The 18,847-nt window shown below is 35.0% G+C and overlaps 1 protein-coding gene across 1 annotated transcript in view; it reads right to left on the reverse strand.

The window, feature by feature from the left end:
- Positions 1-231: 231 nt before the first annotated feature.
- Positions 232-18,847, reverse strand: part of LOC121378249 (UPF0561 protein C2orf68 homolog) — a 31,921-nt gene continuing 13,305 nt past the window's right edge. The window contains exons 2-4 of the mRNA XM_041506327.1: positions 13,175-13,299; positions 11,141-11,211; positions 232-1,264 (exon numbers count right to left, since the gene is read on the reverse strand). Of these exons, the coding sequence (XP_041362261.1) occupies positions 1,133-1,264; positions 11,141-11,211; positions 13,175-13,299 (328 nt within the window). The 3' untranslated portion in view covers positions 232-1,132. The remainder of the gene's footprint in view (positions 1,265-11,140; positions 11,212-13,174; positions 13,300-18,847) is intronic.

Below are 18,847 nucleotides of genomic sequence, written 5' to 3' on the forward strand. Positions count from 1 at the left end.
TCGTTGCAGTCTTTAAATTCCTTGTAAGTCTTTGAATTTGAAAAAAATATTTTTATGTCTTTGAATTGTAATAAAAGTCTTTAAAAGTTTTTAAATTCTCACAAATCATAGCCAAAGGAATAATGATATCTTTTACAGCTGCATACATTTGATATTTTCCAGTTACAAGGTTTAATCTGTCAGGATGCATGTAAAAAAGCTCAGTTTTTTTGCCATGGACAGCAACGTAAATGAACTGATTTGGTATTTTTTTATCGCATTCTATTGTCTTTGACCACTGTGTAAAAGTCTTTGAAAATGGCAGGTAGGTCTTTGAATTTGTTTGGTCCCTAGCTATTATCAAACATTTGTCAAAAACTGCATTCCCTCTGTTTTCTGTCCATTCACTTTGTGTCCTATTAGTTTTGTGTTAATTTACTACGTTTGATGCCCATTTACTTTGTTTTGTATTCTTTATTTTAATTTATGTTAATTTATTCTGCTTTGTGCCCATTTACAGTTTTTCTTTACATTTCTGTGTATATACTCACTGTTCTGCCATTTCACTCTGTTCTGTCCATTTATTGCCTTCCAACCATTCACTTAATATTTCCTATCTTATCAGTCCAACTTTTCCTTTCTATTTCGCAGTTTTCAATCTGTTCTCGGTTCTATTTTTCTCCATTTTTGACGTATCTTCTGTTCGACCTCTTCGTTAACTTTACATATACATGTAGTGTTTGCGGTCTATTTTCTCTGTACTTTCTGTACCTTGACTCTGTTTTATTTAGTACCTAGTTTCACAACTGGAAACTTACTTTAGTTAGTCAAAATGGGAAATATTTGTTGGAACAAAATTGATATTATCAAAAAGGTTGGGGGTTTTCTGCTTTAATTTGTTTTCAGGCAATACCAAAGGAAGGATTTTCAGATATGAAGCTAATGTTAATACTAAAAATCCACACTAATATTACCCTAATTCATGAACTCTCTAGGTAACTGTTCTCCAAAATGTTGTGAGGTTGGATAGGGTGTAACACCTAGTTAGCTGGAGAATGATCAGACCACTGGGTTCTAATTAACAATCTACAGTAGGTAGTTATATCGCCTTTGTAGACTTGCTAATTAGATTCTGTAGATATATGAGTTCATCCTAGCCATCGTCACTGCAAGAAAGTCGCTTTTCCATCTCTTCTGAAATCCGCTGAGAAAGAGCTTCCATGTATTCTTCTGACAAGCCTCTTTCTTCACCAATTCTTCTTGATATCGCCTCAGCCTTGTCATTCTAAAACAAAAACAAATATGTTATTCTTAAAGCTGCTAAAATATGAAACCGAATGCACATCACATTTTGCACAGTTCTTGATACAAATTATGATTGTTGTGTTTTTTACCAAGAGAGAAATATATGAAATACATGTAGCTTATATAGTTCTTGAGGCTTAGGAATTTTTGTCTGATGGTACATGTACATGTATTTTTATCTCCTGCTGGTAAATGTAGTCTTTACTAATAATACCACATTATGGCTATGCAAAACCATATCACTGATATTCTTCCAGCTTAAATAGTTTGTTTAATACCAATTATCCTAATCCAGAAAAAATACATTATATGAAATTGTTATAATCATTTTAGCTGAAAGCAACATCTGATTTTTAAGACATATTTCACCAAATTTTAATGTATAATTACTGTGTTAAGATTTTGCCATTACATCCCTTTTTTTCCAACAATCACTAACAACAAGGGGATAATTCTACTTAGTTTTCCGATTTGCAGATACAGATCGGTGGTTTTACTATTAAAAAAATTAGTTTTATTGGTGACTTGTTTGCCTTTGGCTCAGGTGACCTAAAAAACCCATGGAAACATTGGCTTATTAGCTCTTCTCATATATAAGTTCTTATTACTTTAGTATTTACAAACTAACAAATTTGCATGAAAATAGAATGGTCACTATTTTTTAACAGGAGACATTGTAATTCTGTATGGATGAAAAAAAAAAGAGTAAAAAACATTCCACTTGTTTTGTTTATTAACATCACTGGAATATATTGATGTTAAACATCTGCTATTGGATATCAAATATTTTATATAATCAACAAAAAAATCAAAAAACCCCAAAAAACAGTATACAGTGTACAGTATACATGATACTGTTTATTTTATCAACCTGCCAAGCTCCATGGATGAAATTTTGGGAAAGATAAATATACCATCATGAAGGAGGTTTGTGTAATTAAATGTGGCTTTGTGGGTCTATGCTTACTTCACAATGACTACTCCTAAAAACCAAAAGCACAGTCCTCAGTTGAAATAACTCACAAAATGTTAAATATCCCTGTAGCTCAGTGGGATGTGTAGCCACCTCAGGTCCCCCAAGTTCATCCAGTAGATGTTCTATGGGACTGACACTACTGGCAAAGGCAATATGTCCATGTGGTTTTGATTCAGAAAGTCAGTGCACATACTGGCAATGTGCTAAGTTAAAATGTCATATGCAGATGTGCAAGATTTGGAAGAACAACTGTCATGCCCTCAGTCAGTTTCTTACAGTTTGGGCAGTGAATCAGGGCTTTAATCACAATAATTTGAACACAACAGGGTTTTTTGTCCATTCTGAGCACTCTTGATGTCTTGTTAATATAGTAATGTTATTAAATGTAAAGAGTTACAGAACTTCAGAAATGTATTTCAATTTATTTTAATCTAATTACAACATAACATTTCAGTGGTTTTGAGGTGAAATGTTTTGAGGTCAGCTTGTTTGAGCTTGCTTATTTTGGACATACTTGTTTTGAGGTGAAATGTTTTGAGGTCAGCTTGTTTGAGCATTTTGGACATACTTGTTTTGAGGTGAAATGTTTTGAGGTCAGCTTGTTTGAGCATTTTGGACATACTTGTTTTGGACACACTTGTTTTGGACATACTTATTTTGGGCACAACATTTATCACCTCGACTTTGATGCAATCTAATGCTCTGGTTATTTGCAACTGATGAGCAGTTATGGTGCGTGGTTGAAATTGGTTTCAGAGGGGTAGTGGCTTGAATATACTGATCCTGCACAACTGACATAACTCATGACCTACCACTACTAGAACAGTCATTGGTGGATCCAGAGAAATTTAGTCAATTGACAAGTCTGTGTTAGTCAATCTTACCACACCAAAACACCTCATAATGTCACTGATACTTATAAATGTACAAGACAGGGGGGCAGGGTGGGGCAACTGTCCCCTAGTGCTTGAGCAAAACCTCAAATTCGGGCAAAAATTATACAGATATTCGGGCAAAATGTGCTAACCTGATACTTTTTTTTTATCATGTATTTCCATCATTCTATGCTCAAAATGAGTTGTAATCGACGTAAAACTGTGTAGTGATTCATTTGCAACCCTATATATCTGTTTAGTAGTAATGCTAATATGAATAAATGTAGTTATCCAGATTCGGGCAAAAGCCAGCCTGGCCCCACTACAAAAATGGGAACCTGTACATCTATGTTGATACCGATGCCTGCTTCACGCAGTCCAACTGCATTCTCAAGGTCATTTGGGGTCAAGTATGGCATGGTCAATGTAGTGTTAATGGAAGTTATTTGGTTTCTTTTTAAATAGTGTTAAACCTGTGTGAGCATTTGAGCAAACATCTTGACCCATATATGTGCAATAAAAACATTCCCAGCTTGTGTATGTCACCAACAGAATTCCATCCTAGCATGTACAACAAAATGTAGAAAAAGTTAAAGTTAATCTTTGTTTGGCTTAACAACACCACTAGAGCACATTGATTTGTCAATCATCGGCTAATGGATGTCAAACATTTGATAATTTTGACACATTTTCTTAGAGAGGAAACGGGTTACATTTTCTTAGAGAGGAAACGGGTTACATTTTCTTAGAGAGGAAAAGGGTTACATTTTCTTAGAGAGGAAACGGGTTACATTTTCTTAGAGAGGAAACAGGTTACATTTTCTTAGAGAGGAAACGGGTTACATTTTCTCCATTTAGTCCTAGACTGACCATGCATCAAGCGAGAACTTTACCACTGACAGTGACAAACCATGGGATGTTCTAACTTACGGCAAACATGAATTTTTTTTCTTTTCAACACACTCCCTCACCCCTTAAAAAATCATTTGGAAAGGCCTGCCCAAGCCCTGATGGGATACTGTGCATGGGACATATATGGAATTGAACAGTCAAGTACAGATTGTAAAGTTACTTTGTTTGCCTACAGGTACCTGTAGTTACCGCATGGAACTTCCTGACACATGGTTCGATCACTGACATAACCAGGCTACATTACATGTTCAAATTGCATTTCTTCCTGTTTACAACAACTTTAATATACAAATTAAAATTTACAATGTCTTAACATTTTTGTTTAAAAGTTAAATCATTCTTTATTCCTCTTATATTTATTAACATGCATAAGAAAATTGGAATTGAAATGTGTTGTATATTTTCTGTAAATCTTGATAATGTGTCCCAGAGCTAGCCATGTCTTTGAACTGTCCAATATTGAAACATTTTGGATTAAGCTTTACTAAATCAGTTTGTCACTCATTATATGAGGACTTATTTTCTTTTTACAAACTGACTTAACATACACAAGCACAATAGTAACAAGATAAGTGAAACATTGTTATCAGTAGCTTTGCAATTGTATGAAAGTACATGACAAAATTTACCACCTTTGATGGGTAATTCCATTAACAAAAAGTCAAAGAATGTTCAAATTTTGACTTTATTATTATTGTTGTGGATACCGATAACAAATCACACTAGGCCAAATTTATAAAGCCTATGTTTTACATGCGTTTAACTACATAAATACTTAATTAAACACTTTCGTTTAAGAAATACAGGCTTCGAAAATTCTGCATAATATGATTTGGTAACAGTACTAATTGTTTAGCTAGTTTCGCAGATTAGCACAGTTAGTGACTTATAGATTACATCATTCTCAGAAGTGTTATTTATTTTTATGTTTCATTATAATATATATTATTACATGTAGCAGACCTTTTTTATCATATAGAGCAGGAAACAAATTGCTGTGATGTCACCAACTACATTGAAAGTGGTGACCTATCACTATCCACAACAGTAAAGGTGTGGTTGTGAAATCTCTCAATATTGCTGTATTTTGTCCCAACACAAATTGTAATTTAAGTATTTAACACTACAATGACATACAGTGAATAGGGGTGGGGCAGGTATGGGAATAACAATAGTCACAGTATGATCAAAAGCATGGAAACTGCAGTCCCATTGTACATGTAGCTGGTAGGAGTAAGGATGTTGCCACTCATCTGCAAACCAGGAAAATGAGAAATCATCATTTGCAATGTATGTTTATCCCTCCTTAGAAGTACCAAGGAACAGAAATCAGATATTGCATTACAGTGATGTCGTTGTTATCCCAGTAGTAGTTGATTTTGTTGTTCTTCTTCTCAAACAGGAACACTTGGACAGATGTTGAAATGCACCACGTTCTCCATGTGGCCAAAGTAGAAGGAAGGATATGTTTTATTTACCGACACACTCAACACATTTTTTTAATTTATGGTTATTATGGTGTTAGACCATGTGGCAGAATAATTTCTCATTTGGGGGTTCATTTCAGGGCTCATACTGGAAAGAATTTGTTTCACCAGATATGCTACAGATATGTAGAAAATTTCCTTTAAAAATATTAAAAAGTGTGTTACTTTAGACAAAATCTTATTAGCCAAATACTAAATATTGCAGCCACTTTGTATAAAAATTAACAGTTGGCTAATTTAGCAATACATTTGAACATTAATTTAATGTTTTTTTCTGGTCCTGGTAGGTAGGACAATGTTGTAGAAAATTATCCACAATCATGGGAGCTATGCCACAATGACATGTTCCAGTGTCTCTCACTCAGTATTTTCTGTACATGTGGTAGTTGGGTCTATAGTGGCCTGTTTGCATTGTCATCATAACTGGATCTGCTCTCAGATGTTTGTAGTAGTTGTCCCTGCTGGGTGCTATTGTTGCCATTGTCTTTTGCCATTGTTTATTGCACGGGCACTTTACTATAGTCTTCATCTTTTAGTATATAATTTATGGCTCATCTTGGATCATTTTTCCTTCTTCTTTAGCTAGAAAATCTACTCCCTCAATTCCTGGGGAGGGTGGGAGGTGGGTGGGATGTATCCCAATAGTAGTGTGCTTACCTGATGCACAGTCTGTTTAGGATCGATCCCCATCTGTGGACCATTGAGCTACTTCTCATTCCAGCCCGTGCACCAAGACTGGTATATCAAAGACAGTGGTATGTACTAGCCATCTATGGGACGGTGCATATAAAAGATCTCTAATGAAAAAATGTAGTGGGTTTCCTCTCTATGACTATACATTAAAATAACCAAATGTTTCCAATAGCCGACGATTAATCAATCAATATGCTTTAGTGGTGTCGTTAAACAAACAAATTTCCTCAATTCCTCGGATGACGTTCCTGTGTGCAACCTTGGTTTGTCGATACTCTTTGTTGCTGCAATTCTCAAAGCTTTCAATTCTAACTTGTAAGGGATGGAGTACTTAATTTCCTGTTGCAATGTTCCGTTTTTAATAGAAAATGATGATACTTAAGTCTCACACCCTTATTACAGCTTGTGTGAGTGCAAGTTTCCACCATCTTAATTCTTATACTGGATGTTTTTGTTTGAAATACACAGTGCATACAATTCATTCTAAATACAAGACTGGCACCAACAATTTTCTTCATCCGTGAGATATAATAAATTGATTTATGGTTGTTTGCTTTCTTAAAACAATTCCCATGGGACATTAAAATTAGACATTAGACAGTGCACTAATATAAATTGATAAAAAAAATATATTTAAAAAACAAAACGTTTACTGACTGACATACAGACAATGCAATATCATAAAACAATGTATAAAAATGGATTATCAACAGCAATATTAAATCTCTATCATCACCAGTGGATTATATTGTAAAGGGTTGTGGAAAACAATATCACATTAGTGAAAAATCCAATAATATATACCCACGTAAAATATTCTGCTAAAAACTAAAAAACCCAAAAACAAACAAACAAAAACATGCTATGGCCAGACCATACAGTGTATGGTAAACCAAACTATATCCAAAAACATCGTACCAATCAAATTTCAAAATGTTTAAGGCAATGGGAAAAGCATTTTGTTGCAAACAGGTTTTGGTTCAGAGTCCATCATCTTTAACACACCAACCGAAAGGCTTCTGGATTGCAACATCCACTCCATTGTATGAGGCCTGGACAATATATCCACCAGAATGTGCCTGGCTCATATTTTCAGCGGTACTGAGTTTAAGAGATCTTAGCGACAGGAACTACTGTTGGTTTATTTCAGCCATTTCTGTCACATTGTCTATGGCCACCGTTAGACTTGCATTCCTCAGAGGACTTAGCCAACAATGGATCACACTGAGGATCACTTGTAACTCTTAACACATTTATGTGAAACTGGCTTTCTTCTAACGATTACAGCCATAACATTGTCTGGTCGACAAGATGAGCTCCATATCCTTCCAAGATGGTGAGACACTTGAACGGCAGCAAAAGTGACTGTCCAAGACATCTGACAAAGTCAACCACCACTGAAAACTGGATGCACATAAACTCCCTACAGAAGGTACATCAAAAACCTCCTTACAGAAGGTAAACCAAAGAACAATCCCTTTTGCCCCCTCTGTGAACCATCCTGTCATTGTTACCTCGACCACGTCCTCTACCAAGGGAATGTATGCTACTGCTATGTTCTGAGTGTAGCTGAAAACCTCTCCCGTTATCGCAAGAATGATCACTAGAGCCACGCCCACTTTCGCCCCCTCTGACAACCGATCTGTCACTAGAAGACTGCACATTATCAATTTCAGTGTTATTAATATCAATATCACTTTGTAAATCAATTTTGGATTCAAAATCACTTTCATAACTGTATGTTGATTCACCTATTTCTTCCTCAGTATTTCAGCTAAAACTTGTTGAACAGAGAACATTTTTTTAGCCATTATTTTGCTGATTTTATACGTGTTTGGTCGGGAAGTTGCCTAGCAATACTGTTTATAAATAAAGACACGTGGTGGCCAGGTTTTCCGGCCGCTGGGGTATTTGGAGGTTGACGTCATGGCCGATTTTCCAGCCACTCAGGTTCAAAGGGTTAACACTATAATGTGTTCTGAAGAGTGTTGAGTCTCCCTTGGTGATAATGTCAAGGATGGGTCTGCAAATAACTGCAGCCTGTTAGATTATGAGTTAACCATGGGTCCTAACACAGGAGATCCCTGTTCCTCCAATAAACTTCAAGTCAATTTCCAACATTGGTCATTACAACCAGTGTTGGGCACACTGGAAGTGTTAAATCCTAATTGCAATCTAAATCTGAGTGAGTGGCTGGCGAAGATAGGCACAGTCTGAAGAGGTGGAATTGACTCATTCTCATTGTCCCATACAACCTTGGTAAGTTTACCCACGTAGTTTAGAGGAGCTCTAAGGCTGCAATAACAACTCCTGTCATCTCTTTAAATGCCAAATCAAGGTCCAAGGCTACCTTCAAGATGACAGAACGGGCCACTAAAGATCTCATAATGACATCCTCTGGTGGAATCTCTGAGGAAACCATAGAAAACTTTTCCAAGACAGTGCCGGCAGTCAGGGGAAAGATGGTAACAACTCGTAAATAAATAAATGCTGCACAGTCTTGAATGGATATCCTCTCCACTTAGTCTTGGTGAAGCGGAAGGATCATCAGGGAAATCTTCAAGAAGCCTAAACAGGAAGCCAATGAGCTTTATTTAGAGAATGAAGATGGTCCATACAGCCAGACACAGACCTGGGTGACTAGATGTGGTCAAAAGATCCATGTTGATGACTAGTGGGAGACATTATGGAAGGCAATGCAACAGACTTGGAGCCATGTGTGGAAGATGTTGGAGTCATATGGGAAGCCATTGGAACCGATTCAGGAGCAGCAGGAGTCATACAGTTAACCCTGGTTGCTGTAAGATCTGCTGACGGGTGAGGCTCATGACTAGAATCCTCCGTAACTGTTCATGAAGCTGTGTCATACTCCAAAACAGCTGGCAGGGTGTCTTTCATTAGATGGCAACATAGCCCTGACCATTTCTAACATGGATTCTTTGATTATCAAGTCAACAGAAGGAGGTGCATCACAGATGGAACCAAAATTCCCAATGCCCTATCAGATCTGTCCTGCTTTCTAGCGGATATCATCTTCAAATATTCAGTAAATATATGGGCAAATATCATGCAAGTCCTTGGAGGCGAGAAAATGCTGCAGTTATTGCAAGCCCTCCATGCCTTGCCAACAGATAAAGTAGACATTATAGATTCTGAAAAGACAGAGAAAGTAAACAAAGTGTAAGACTAGAATTTCCGTTAAGGCATAAACACAAACTGCCATTAACAAAGAAAACAAAATGGCAGTCACCCAAACAAAATGGTTCAAGAAATAAGTGATGAAAATAACACTTATTATGGACGAAAATTAACCAATTAACTTATAAATAGAAAGAATATATATGGATAAAACTAAGCCACTTCAAAAGTAAAGAAAGCTTCAATCACGAGATCCAAACAGGAAGCAGAGGACTCAATGGAAAACTTTAAGCCATCCCAGTGAATGTTGGGATGTTCGTTCCAGCCTACACATGTAGGGGGTTAATGCCATTTGTTTGAGGTTAGGTTAACTTGAAAAGAAAATTAGGTTTATAAGAAAATTATGTTTGTCAAGTCAATGAAACCAGCATTTCCAGCCACACCTAAACATGTAGATCTCAGAGTTTGCTGAGGAGTATATGGTCAATGTGGTTGTCTCTTATGTAACTAAATACATCATTATGAAAAACTGTCTTCACCCCTGACATCATAACCAAGGGACTGTCACAGGCAGAGGAAAATGGACAGCCATTGGAAAACTACTTTTATCTTTAATAAAATCAGCCCCCCAAAAAATTATTCTATATCAAGAATTGCTAGATCAAGAATAATTTTTGTTAGGATGAGACATGTATTAATTTGCAGAATTATTTTAAAGAATACCCAAACAGTGCCAATAATACATAGTTTGTTGTAATTTGGTTATCACATGTACCTGTATTAGGTGCAAATTGAGATCAGGTGGGAATCAAATCTATTCACAACTACCGGCCTCGGTGGCGTCGTGGCAGGCCATCGGTCTACAGGCTGGTAGGTACTGGGTTCGGATCCCAGTCGAGGCATGGGATTTTTAATCCAGATACCGACTCCAAACCCTGAGTGAGTGCTCCGCAAGGCTCAATGGGTAGGTGAAAACCACTTGCACCGACCAGTGATCCATAACTGGTTCAACAAAGGCCATGGTTTGTGCTATCCTGCCTGTGGGAAGCGCAAATAAAAGATCCCTTGCTGCCAATCGGAAGAGTAGCCCATGTAGTGGCGACAGCGGGTTTCCTCTCAAAATCTGTGTGGTCCTTAACCATGTGTCTGACGCCATATAACCGTAAATAAAAATGTGTTGAGTGCGTCGTTAAATAAAACATTTCTTTCTATTCACAAGTAGACTAGCTGTGATAATTTTTTCAATGTACCAAAAATGTAATTCCATGTACGATACTGGTAATCAATGCTTCCTGGTTGATACAAGCTTATGAACTGGGTATGTGTTTATATATTATCTCCCACAATATAACCCTGAAGACAGGTAATGGTAGTTTAGTAAAAAGCCACTTATATATTTCCAACTTAGATAATTATTAGATTGTTTTCTGATTGAAGGGGCTAATTTAAGAAGATGTAGTTCTGCTACCATTTTGTAATTCCAATACAATGACCATTTATGACCAAATATTTTGAAGTTTTGGTCATAATTACTGCTAACATTCTGTAGCTAACTCATTTAGTAACTTATAAATAGAACTACTGATAACATTCTTCTTCAACCTTCAGAGAAATACCTTTTAAAAATTATAGCCAAAAAAACTTTTGTTTTATTAAACAATTACTTGATGGTATATTAACAAAAGGTCCACACTTATCCGAATTGTAATTCCAAATAGGTAAGTCATAATGAAAGGACTGTAGAAAATATGTGAATTAGGAGACATGCACAATACCTTATAAACTACACTACTGTACACTTGATTGTCTTTGTCTTCAAACTTCAGTGTAAACATTTCTTCTTTCTCTTTTCAAACAAAACACATAGACCTCATTAGTTTCTTTTAAATACATACATGTATTAAAATCAGTATAGTAGTCAAGGAATAATAATCTTTTAACATACACATTTAACATATTAAAGAAACAATAATTTTATAAATACGTGTACTTATTATACATGTACATATTTAACACCTATGTTCAAAGAAGGTCGGGCTGCTTGAATATCTTGCACTTGCCAAGCGTGGGCAGCCCCTTCTCCCACCCCCACCCCCCAACACCTTTCCGGTCCTGGACAAAGGAGCTGGCACAAGTCGACACCTGTGCCCATGACAAGCGTGTACTACAACAGCTTGCTCTGAATGTACACGTTAAAACCTATGACCTGACCTGAATAACAATCTTATAAATGCTTATACTACGTATGTAAATATATACAAGGAACAATAATCTTATAAATACTATACTAAACAAAATGAATTAAAGGTTGGTAGACAATTTGGTAATTCTTTTCTAGTATAATATTATTTTATAAACTTTTGATACAGATGACTTTCAAATGTAAGTTTCAGTAAAGTCTGACCCACGATACATGATAAATCTTGCACAGAGGATTTTATGTACTGTCGGTAATGTGTTTAGGTTTATACTAAAATTAGTTTATTTACATTGCGAGGTGTGTTACAATGACGTGACGTCATTGTTTAATCAGCTAATTGAGAATGACGTCAGGGATATTTTGACAGTTGTAAGAAATTTATTGTAGGTGGGGGTTTTAAGTTGAAGTCACTTTATATTTTACTTTTAAACTATTAAATATTTGGATTCGTCAGCGTGTTGTGTATACTTGTAAAATTGGTATTTTTTGTGTAGACCTTTTAGGTTCACTACACAACATTTATCACAAATAGCAAAATGTACATTAGACTAGGCTAGAATTTGTTGCACATTGGTTTATAACAATACTTTGTTCTCTATGAATTTTTTTTAAAGCATTAATTTTAAAAACATGCCACAACATTATAATGGAAGAAGCTGTATACAATTTATTAAAACAAAATGTTATGAATCCTATACACAGTTAAAACAGCTGACCCTTGTTTCTGATGTATGTACCTTTTGTTTCATATAAAATTAATTTTGAGCTACTATAAACATTCTGAATTTGCCAACATTAATCATTTATGCAGGAAGTTATAAATAAGTTCATGCCTGGACTTAAGAAACTTGATCATATAATCTACATGAATAAAATAAATGACATAAAAACAGAACACAAATAACCAAAAGGTTAAGATGACTCGCTGTAAAAAAATAAATAAACAAGAGCCCATAGCTTCCCACCAATATCCTGTCCAAGAATGATCTGCCAAAACGTTTTCCATTCACGTACTCATGGTCGTATAGGCTAAGTATAACATTGTGTTTCAAAACACATAGGATTGTGCAAGGTAGAGTGTAAGGTAGATGTAGATGACAAAAGGACTGTCAAAGAACACATTAAATTAATGATGGCATCTGTGGGTTGAGATGACATTTGAATGTTATACTAAATAAATGAAGCTAGCTGAGATCAAATCTATCTAATATGTTGAACATCATGTAAAATGAAATGGCAAGACTCGATCGAGATCCAGAGCTAGTTTATTCAAATAAACCTTGGCACATACTAAAATGTTATTAATAAATCGTAATAATTTAACATTTGTGTACATGCACTAAATATATATTTTTTTAATTATATCAATTCAGAAATGTTAATTAGTATCTTGCAATAGTACATGTATGTGTCAATTATAATACATTAATATATGCATTTAGTTTCAGTCTTTGTGAACTGATATATAATAATATCATGAATTTTGTATTAATTGGGAAAACTGTGATTTTATATGCAAATTTTATGGATGTTGAAAATATGCAATTTATGAACAATATGTATTTGTAATGATGACTGCAAAACAATTTCTTAATTGGATTGGTGTTACCTTTTCTTAATCGGATTGGTGGAATATATGTCTGTGCATCAGGCTTTTTTGGACGGCTATCATGTCGTCTTGTCCTATGGTTTTCTTTAGCTAATCTTGCTTTTACATCTCTGTCATAATTGTCTCTGTAATATAGTTATAAATATTAAAGTTAATAGCTTGCCATAAATACAAGCACAACTACAGCTGCTTTAATAAACTGTCAGTGATTACTATCAGTCCCAGTGGCAGGCAAGATATGTAAGTATCTTACCTTGTTGTTTCAATTAATTAAGGATTGTGTTATTTCTTTTAGGTTGATCGGGGTGTGAACAAAAACGGCATGTGCAAACTGTGAATTAATTAATGAAGCCATTCACACAACTGTATTGAGGTTATTATACCCTCGTGTGTTTCGATATCATTACTATCATATATTAGGAATAAAAAGAAGGTATCATGCAAACCTGGCATTGATGATACCGAAACACACGAGGGTAATAATCTTTTTATCATATAATCTCAAGCTTAAAATATTGTCTTTCTTTTGTAAATTTTATATTTAACTATAATTCCATTCAGCCATTACTTGATATTGAAATGATGCATGAATATGTGACTCAGAGTCTTTCTAAATGGAAATGAAGGTCAAACTTGAATGACACCACTTTGGATATCCTTATACATTAAAATAAATTAGTGCATGACTTTGTTGTTTTCAGAATGCTTGACAACTTTCAATGTAAAGTTGTTATTAAAAAAAAATTGTTTGATGACCATTAGTATCGATGCATACATTAATTCCAGTGTCATCGTAGTATTTTCTTTTACATGTCAATAAACATGGTGCCATGACCAGATTAATTTTCATCTAATTTGCAAAGTTATCAATTCTGAAAGTATGTGATCTGAAAAATATTACATAGTTTTATTACACTGTATATGCTAGCTATTATATGATATAGGAATAAAATGTTTTTGAAAGAAACAACAAAATGTATCTATAAATAACGCAGACAGTGCTTTCAATTCTTTTCATTATGAATATCATCTTATAAAAAAAAACAAGCACAAGGATTTGAATACACACACAGTAAGCATACATGCATGCATGCATTCAGAAAAAAACAGGCCTTGTTTTAAGGCGGTCCTCGTCTGCATAAAGTGCCCAAAATAATGTTTTAAAAATCACTTAATCTTATAATTAATTAATAAAACGGTTAAATGTGACAAATTATATATAATGGGTGCAGCCATTTTTTACCATCCCAGTGAATATGCCCTGGTTACGTAATACTTAACGTGTCACGTCAGGAAATAGTCTTAGAACTGAAGAAACAAGCATAGGTGATTTTTGCGGATGTATTGCAATGTTCTGTAATAATATCCATCCCAGTAAGCCAGCAATATATTATTTTTCAATACAAAATAAACCACCATTGTCAAAGTGTCTAAATAACTGTATCATGTTTTGTCTATACATTAACCCACAAACTGAAATGATGATTGGAGTGTTTTCTTAGTTAATTGGTCTTTTCTTTCTGTGGCCTGTACCTGACTGGCAGGTGTGTATTTGGAAAGTAGCCTAACCAAGTCACGGTAATTAATTACCACTGTCTAAAAAAAAAAAATATGGGCCGGTTTTATTTACATCACAGAGTATTGTGGGCTAACCTGCCATCCATAAAATGGTAATGGATATTATCAGCCATCCTGCTTTATTACTGTAAATAATTCTGTAAAACCCTTGATTAAGTAGACTTTCCCATCTAAAAATCACACAACTGACCAATTACGTAGTCCCAAAGAAAAGAAAATTATCACTTGGGTATCGTGAGTAGTCATTTTTGCTCCAACGTACACTACCAATAGGCCTAATAATATGCATTTTGTCTTTGGATTTTTTAAGACAGAAAAATACTATAACTCCATTTCATTCTATTGATGCAAATTGAAATATATTTAGTTAAATAGTTTATTACACTATTAAGTCATTTATGTTGTTTTACAAGTCAGGTTGATGAAAGCGAAGCGCCTTGTCGTAAATTAGAGCATTTGTTTACACTGTGCATACAGGAGTTGGTCGGAGTTGACATACTTCGCCCCAAGCCATAGTACCGGACGCCACAAAAATGAAACAAAATAGCTGCTCCCAGTTAGCAGGAATAATCACGTTTTTTTATTAACTCTAAAATTACACATTTATCATTTCTTATAGTATCAGTATGTGTTGGTGGTCTGGGTATGCATCTTTCCAACACATATGGCTCATGTTTGAGTTTACTCTCCCTCTAAGATGAGCATCATGCTGTGTACATCGGCTAAAGATGGCTGGTTATCAACACACCAGTCACAGTTTTGTTGGTAAGCCCTGTGTAAGATAACCACACCTCATCTAAACTTCCCCATGCTTACCACAGGTTACAACTAGTCACATAATAATATTTTAAAAAAAATAATTAATAATATTAAAGAAAATGTTACATAATAATATTAAAGAAAATGTTACATAATAATATTAAAGAAAATAGCGTGCTCCACAATAAAATAGAACAAAAAAAACACACACAAAAACTTGCACACATTAAAAAAACACATACATACACATTAAAAATCTACATAACTAAACCCTAACACTAATCATTCAATCCTATGTTTAATATAAAAGAAAAGAAAATATAACAAAGGACACATCTAAACCCTAACCTTAATCACTCAACCAGGCTATATAGAACAAGCAGTCAAACACTAAAATAATACAACTAAAAAAAACATGCACACAGACACAGAAATACCAATCCACACATATGGCCCTGTATACATGTATAGGAGGTCTATAAAGTAACATTAAAGAAAATAGTGCATACCTAACGCCTAATATATAAAATAGAAAATAACACAATCACTCATCCCTATTTTCCTCAGGGCTAGCTCTGTCACTCACTAAATTCGCAAACTGCAAATTTTGAAAGCAGTTGGTGAATTTTATTTTAATTTGGCAATTTCAGGTAATAATTGACATTTTTTATAAAATAACTATCAATTTCTGCAATTTTTAAGTTTAATAGACAAATTGGCGAAATGTTTTTCTCACCCAGAGCTAGCTCTGTTTTCCTAAACCCTAATCACTCAACCCTATGTTCCTAATATAGAACAGAAGAAAATAGAAAATAGCACACATAAACCAAGTACTTCCTAATTATAAGAAAAATAGAAAATAACACAAACCTAAACCTTAAATCAAATCACTAGACCCTATATATGGTCTTAATATAAAATAATATTTAAAAAGAAAGAAAATAGCACAAACCTAGACACTAACCAAAATCACTTGATTCTATATTGCTAATAAAGAATTAAAGAAAATAAAAAATAGCACAAAACTGAACCCAAACCCTAATCACTCAAATCTAGCTGCTCCTAGCAATCATAAAATAATTTGTTAAAAAAGAAAGAAAATTAATAGTGCAAACCTAAACCCTAACCTTAATAACTCAACTCAGTGCTCCTAATATAAAATAATATTAAAGAAAATAGAAAATAGCACAAACCTAAATGGATATGATATTTACCCTAATACCAAATTTCTCATCCCTAACATAAAATAGACAGTAATCAGTATACTATTCCTGGGAATTTTCTTGTGATTTGCGTATGGCAGTAAATAAAATATTTTGCAGTAAATTGTTAGTTTATTATGGTGATCACAATTAATATTCATAGAATTTGTTAATACTTTCAAGGTTTTATATTTTCAAGGCTGCCTACTTAACCTCTGAACCCACTAAAATATAAACCCATGAAAGTTTTTGGTCAGACTTGCTGAATTGATATAAAGATCACTACAAATCTCTGTGAACTGCCATTGTTAGTACATGAAATATTGTCTGGGCGATTTATTCCTATTACACATGTGTATATTAGTTTATTATAACCATCTTAAAGCAATGGAAATTTATTTGTATCAGTATGTCAATACTGATGATGCCAATGACATAACCGGTAACCAGTATTGCATCCTTTGTCAGTAAATACCATATTTTGTAATTATTTTTAAAAACCTTGTTTTTACCACACACAAAATATTGGAAACAAAAGAACATAACATATCACATTCTAGCTAAAGCATGGGCCACAACTGTGAAAAGTGGATATAATGAAATGAAAGTTAAACTTGATCTGTAATGATACATGATAAAACTCTATACAAAATTTTATCTCAATATCTACAGGCATTGCCAAAAAAACAAAAAGTCCACAAAACAAATTTTCATATTGTTTCAAGTTTAAGGGCCACAACTCTGTGAATAATGTGTAAATTACCATGAAAGTCGAACTTGATCTGTAACAGAACATGATAAAGCTATACACAAAATTTTAGATCAATATCTTGAGGCATTGCAAAATAAGTCAGAAAAACAAATATTCATATCAGCTAAGTTCAAAGGCCCATAACTGTCCAAAATGGGTAAATCACCATGAAAGGCAAACTTGATGTGTAACAGTACATGATAAAGCTTAGTGCAGGGCGCACATTAAGTCAATACTTTTCTTAATGTGCAGGGTAAGTTGCTTCCCTGGATTTAGCAAATTTAAAATGGCAGGAACATTTCTGAAGGTTGTCGGAAGATTTATTTCGTTAATAATGATGCAAGTATTTCAGTTGGGATTTAGTGAGTATGGGAGGTTATACATTTTTGGTTTGTGTGTTCATTTGTTACACTATTTCGGTTGAGGAACGTTTGAAACATGGTGCCACAAATTTTGAATATCAGTTATATACAGGGTAATGTAACCATTTACGGACATGGAAAAAACCATGCTTTCTATGTCCGTTTGGACTAGATAAAACTATACAGTGTCACATAATTTCAGCTCAATATCTCCAGGCATTCTAAAAAAAAAAAACATCCTCAAAACTATATGTGGTACAGACAGAGGCAGAGGCGGATCTAAGGCGCCCCCCCCCCCCCCCCCCCCCACCGTAAATTTTGAAATAGTTATAATTTTATTATATACTCTTCAAAAAAAGAAACGCAAAAGGGTACAAATGGGTTATAACTCCGATTTTATGTTTCCTACCGGTTCATGCTTTGTGAATATAAGGTCATTGCATGTCCCAAACACATTCCCACGGTTACATTCGATAAAACGCAGCTACTGTACAATAAAGTTCCAAAATGTGAATATTCGCAAAAACGCAGCCACGTGCAAACCATGTCACCACTGCACGTGCGTTGTCTGCACGTGCAACATGAACACCGACAGTATAAAAGTGCAGGGTGTTCGCTTGCCTCGCCTCTGTATCTGGCCGACAGTTGACAATCCAGGACATGCCACGTCTCAGTGAACCGCAGAGAAACAATGCCATCGGCTGACTAGACGCAGGCGAATCCAGAACGGCCGTTGCCAGGGCATTCCATGTGTCCCCAAGCACCATCTCCAGACTGTGGGACCGTTACCAGCAACATGGATCAACACGTGACCTCCCTAGATCCGGTCGACCACGGGTCACTACCCCCGGGCAGGACCGCTACATCCGGGTACGCCACCTTCGAGAACGATTGACTACTGCCACCTCCACAGCCGCAGCAATACCAGGTTTGCGCAGGATATCTGAACAGACCGTACGGAACCGCCTACGTGAGGTAGGAATTCGTGCCAGACGTCCAGTTCGAGGTGTCATCTTAACAC

Source organism: Gigantopelta aegis, chromosome 8 (assembly GCF_016097555.1).
Source record: "Gigantopelta aegis isolate Gae_Host chromosome 8, Gae_host_genome, whole genome shotgun sequence".
In the NCBI taxonomy this organism is placed as follows: Eukaryota; Metazoa; Mollusca; class Gastropoda; order Neomphalida; family Peltospiridae; genus Gigantopelta; species Gigantopelta aegis.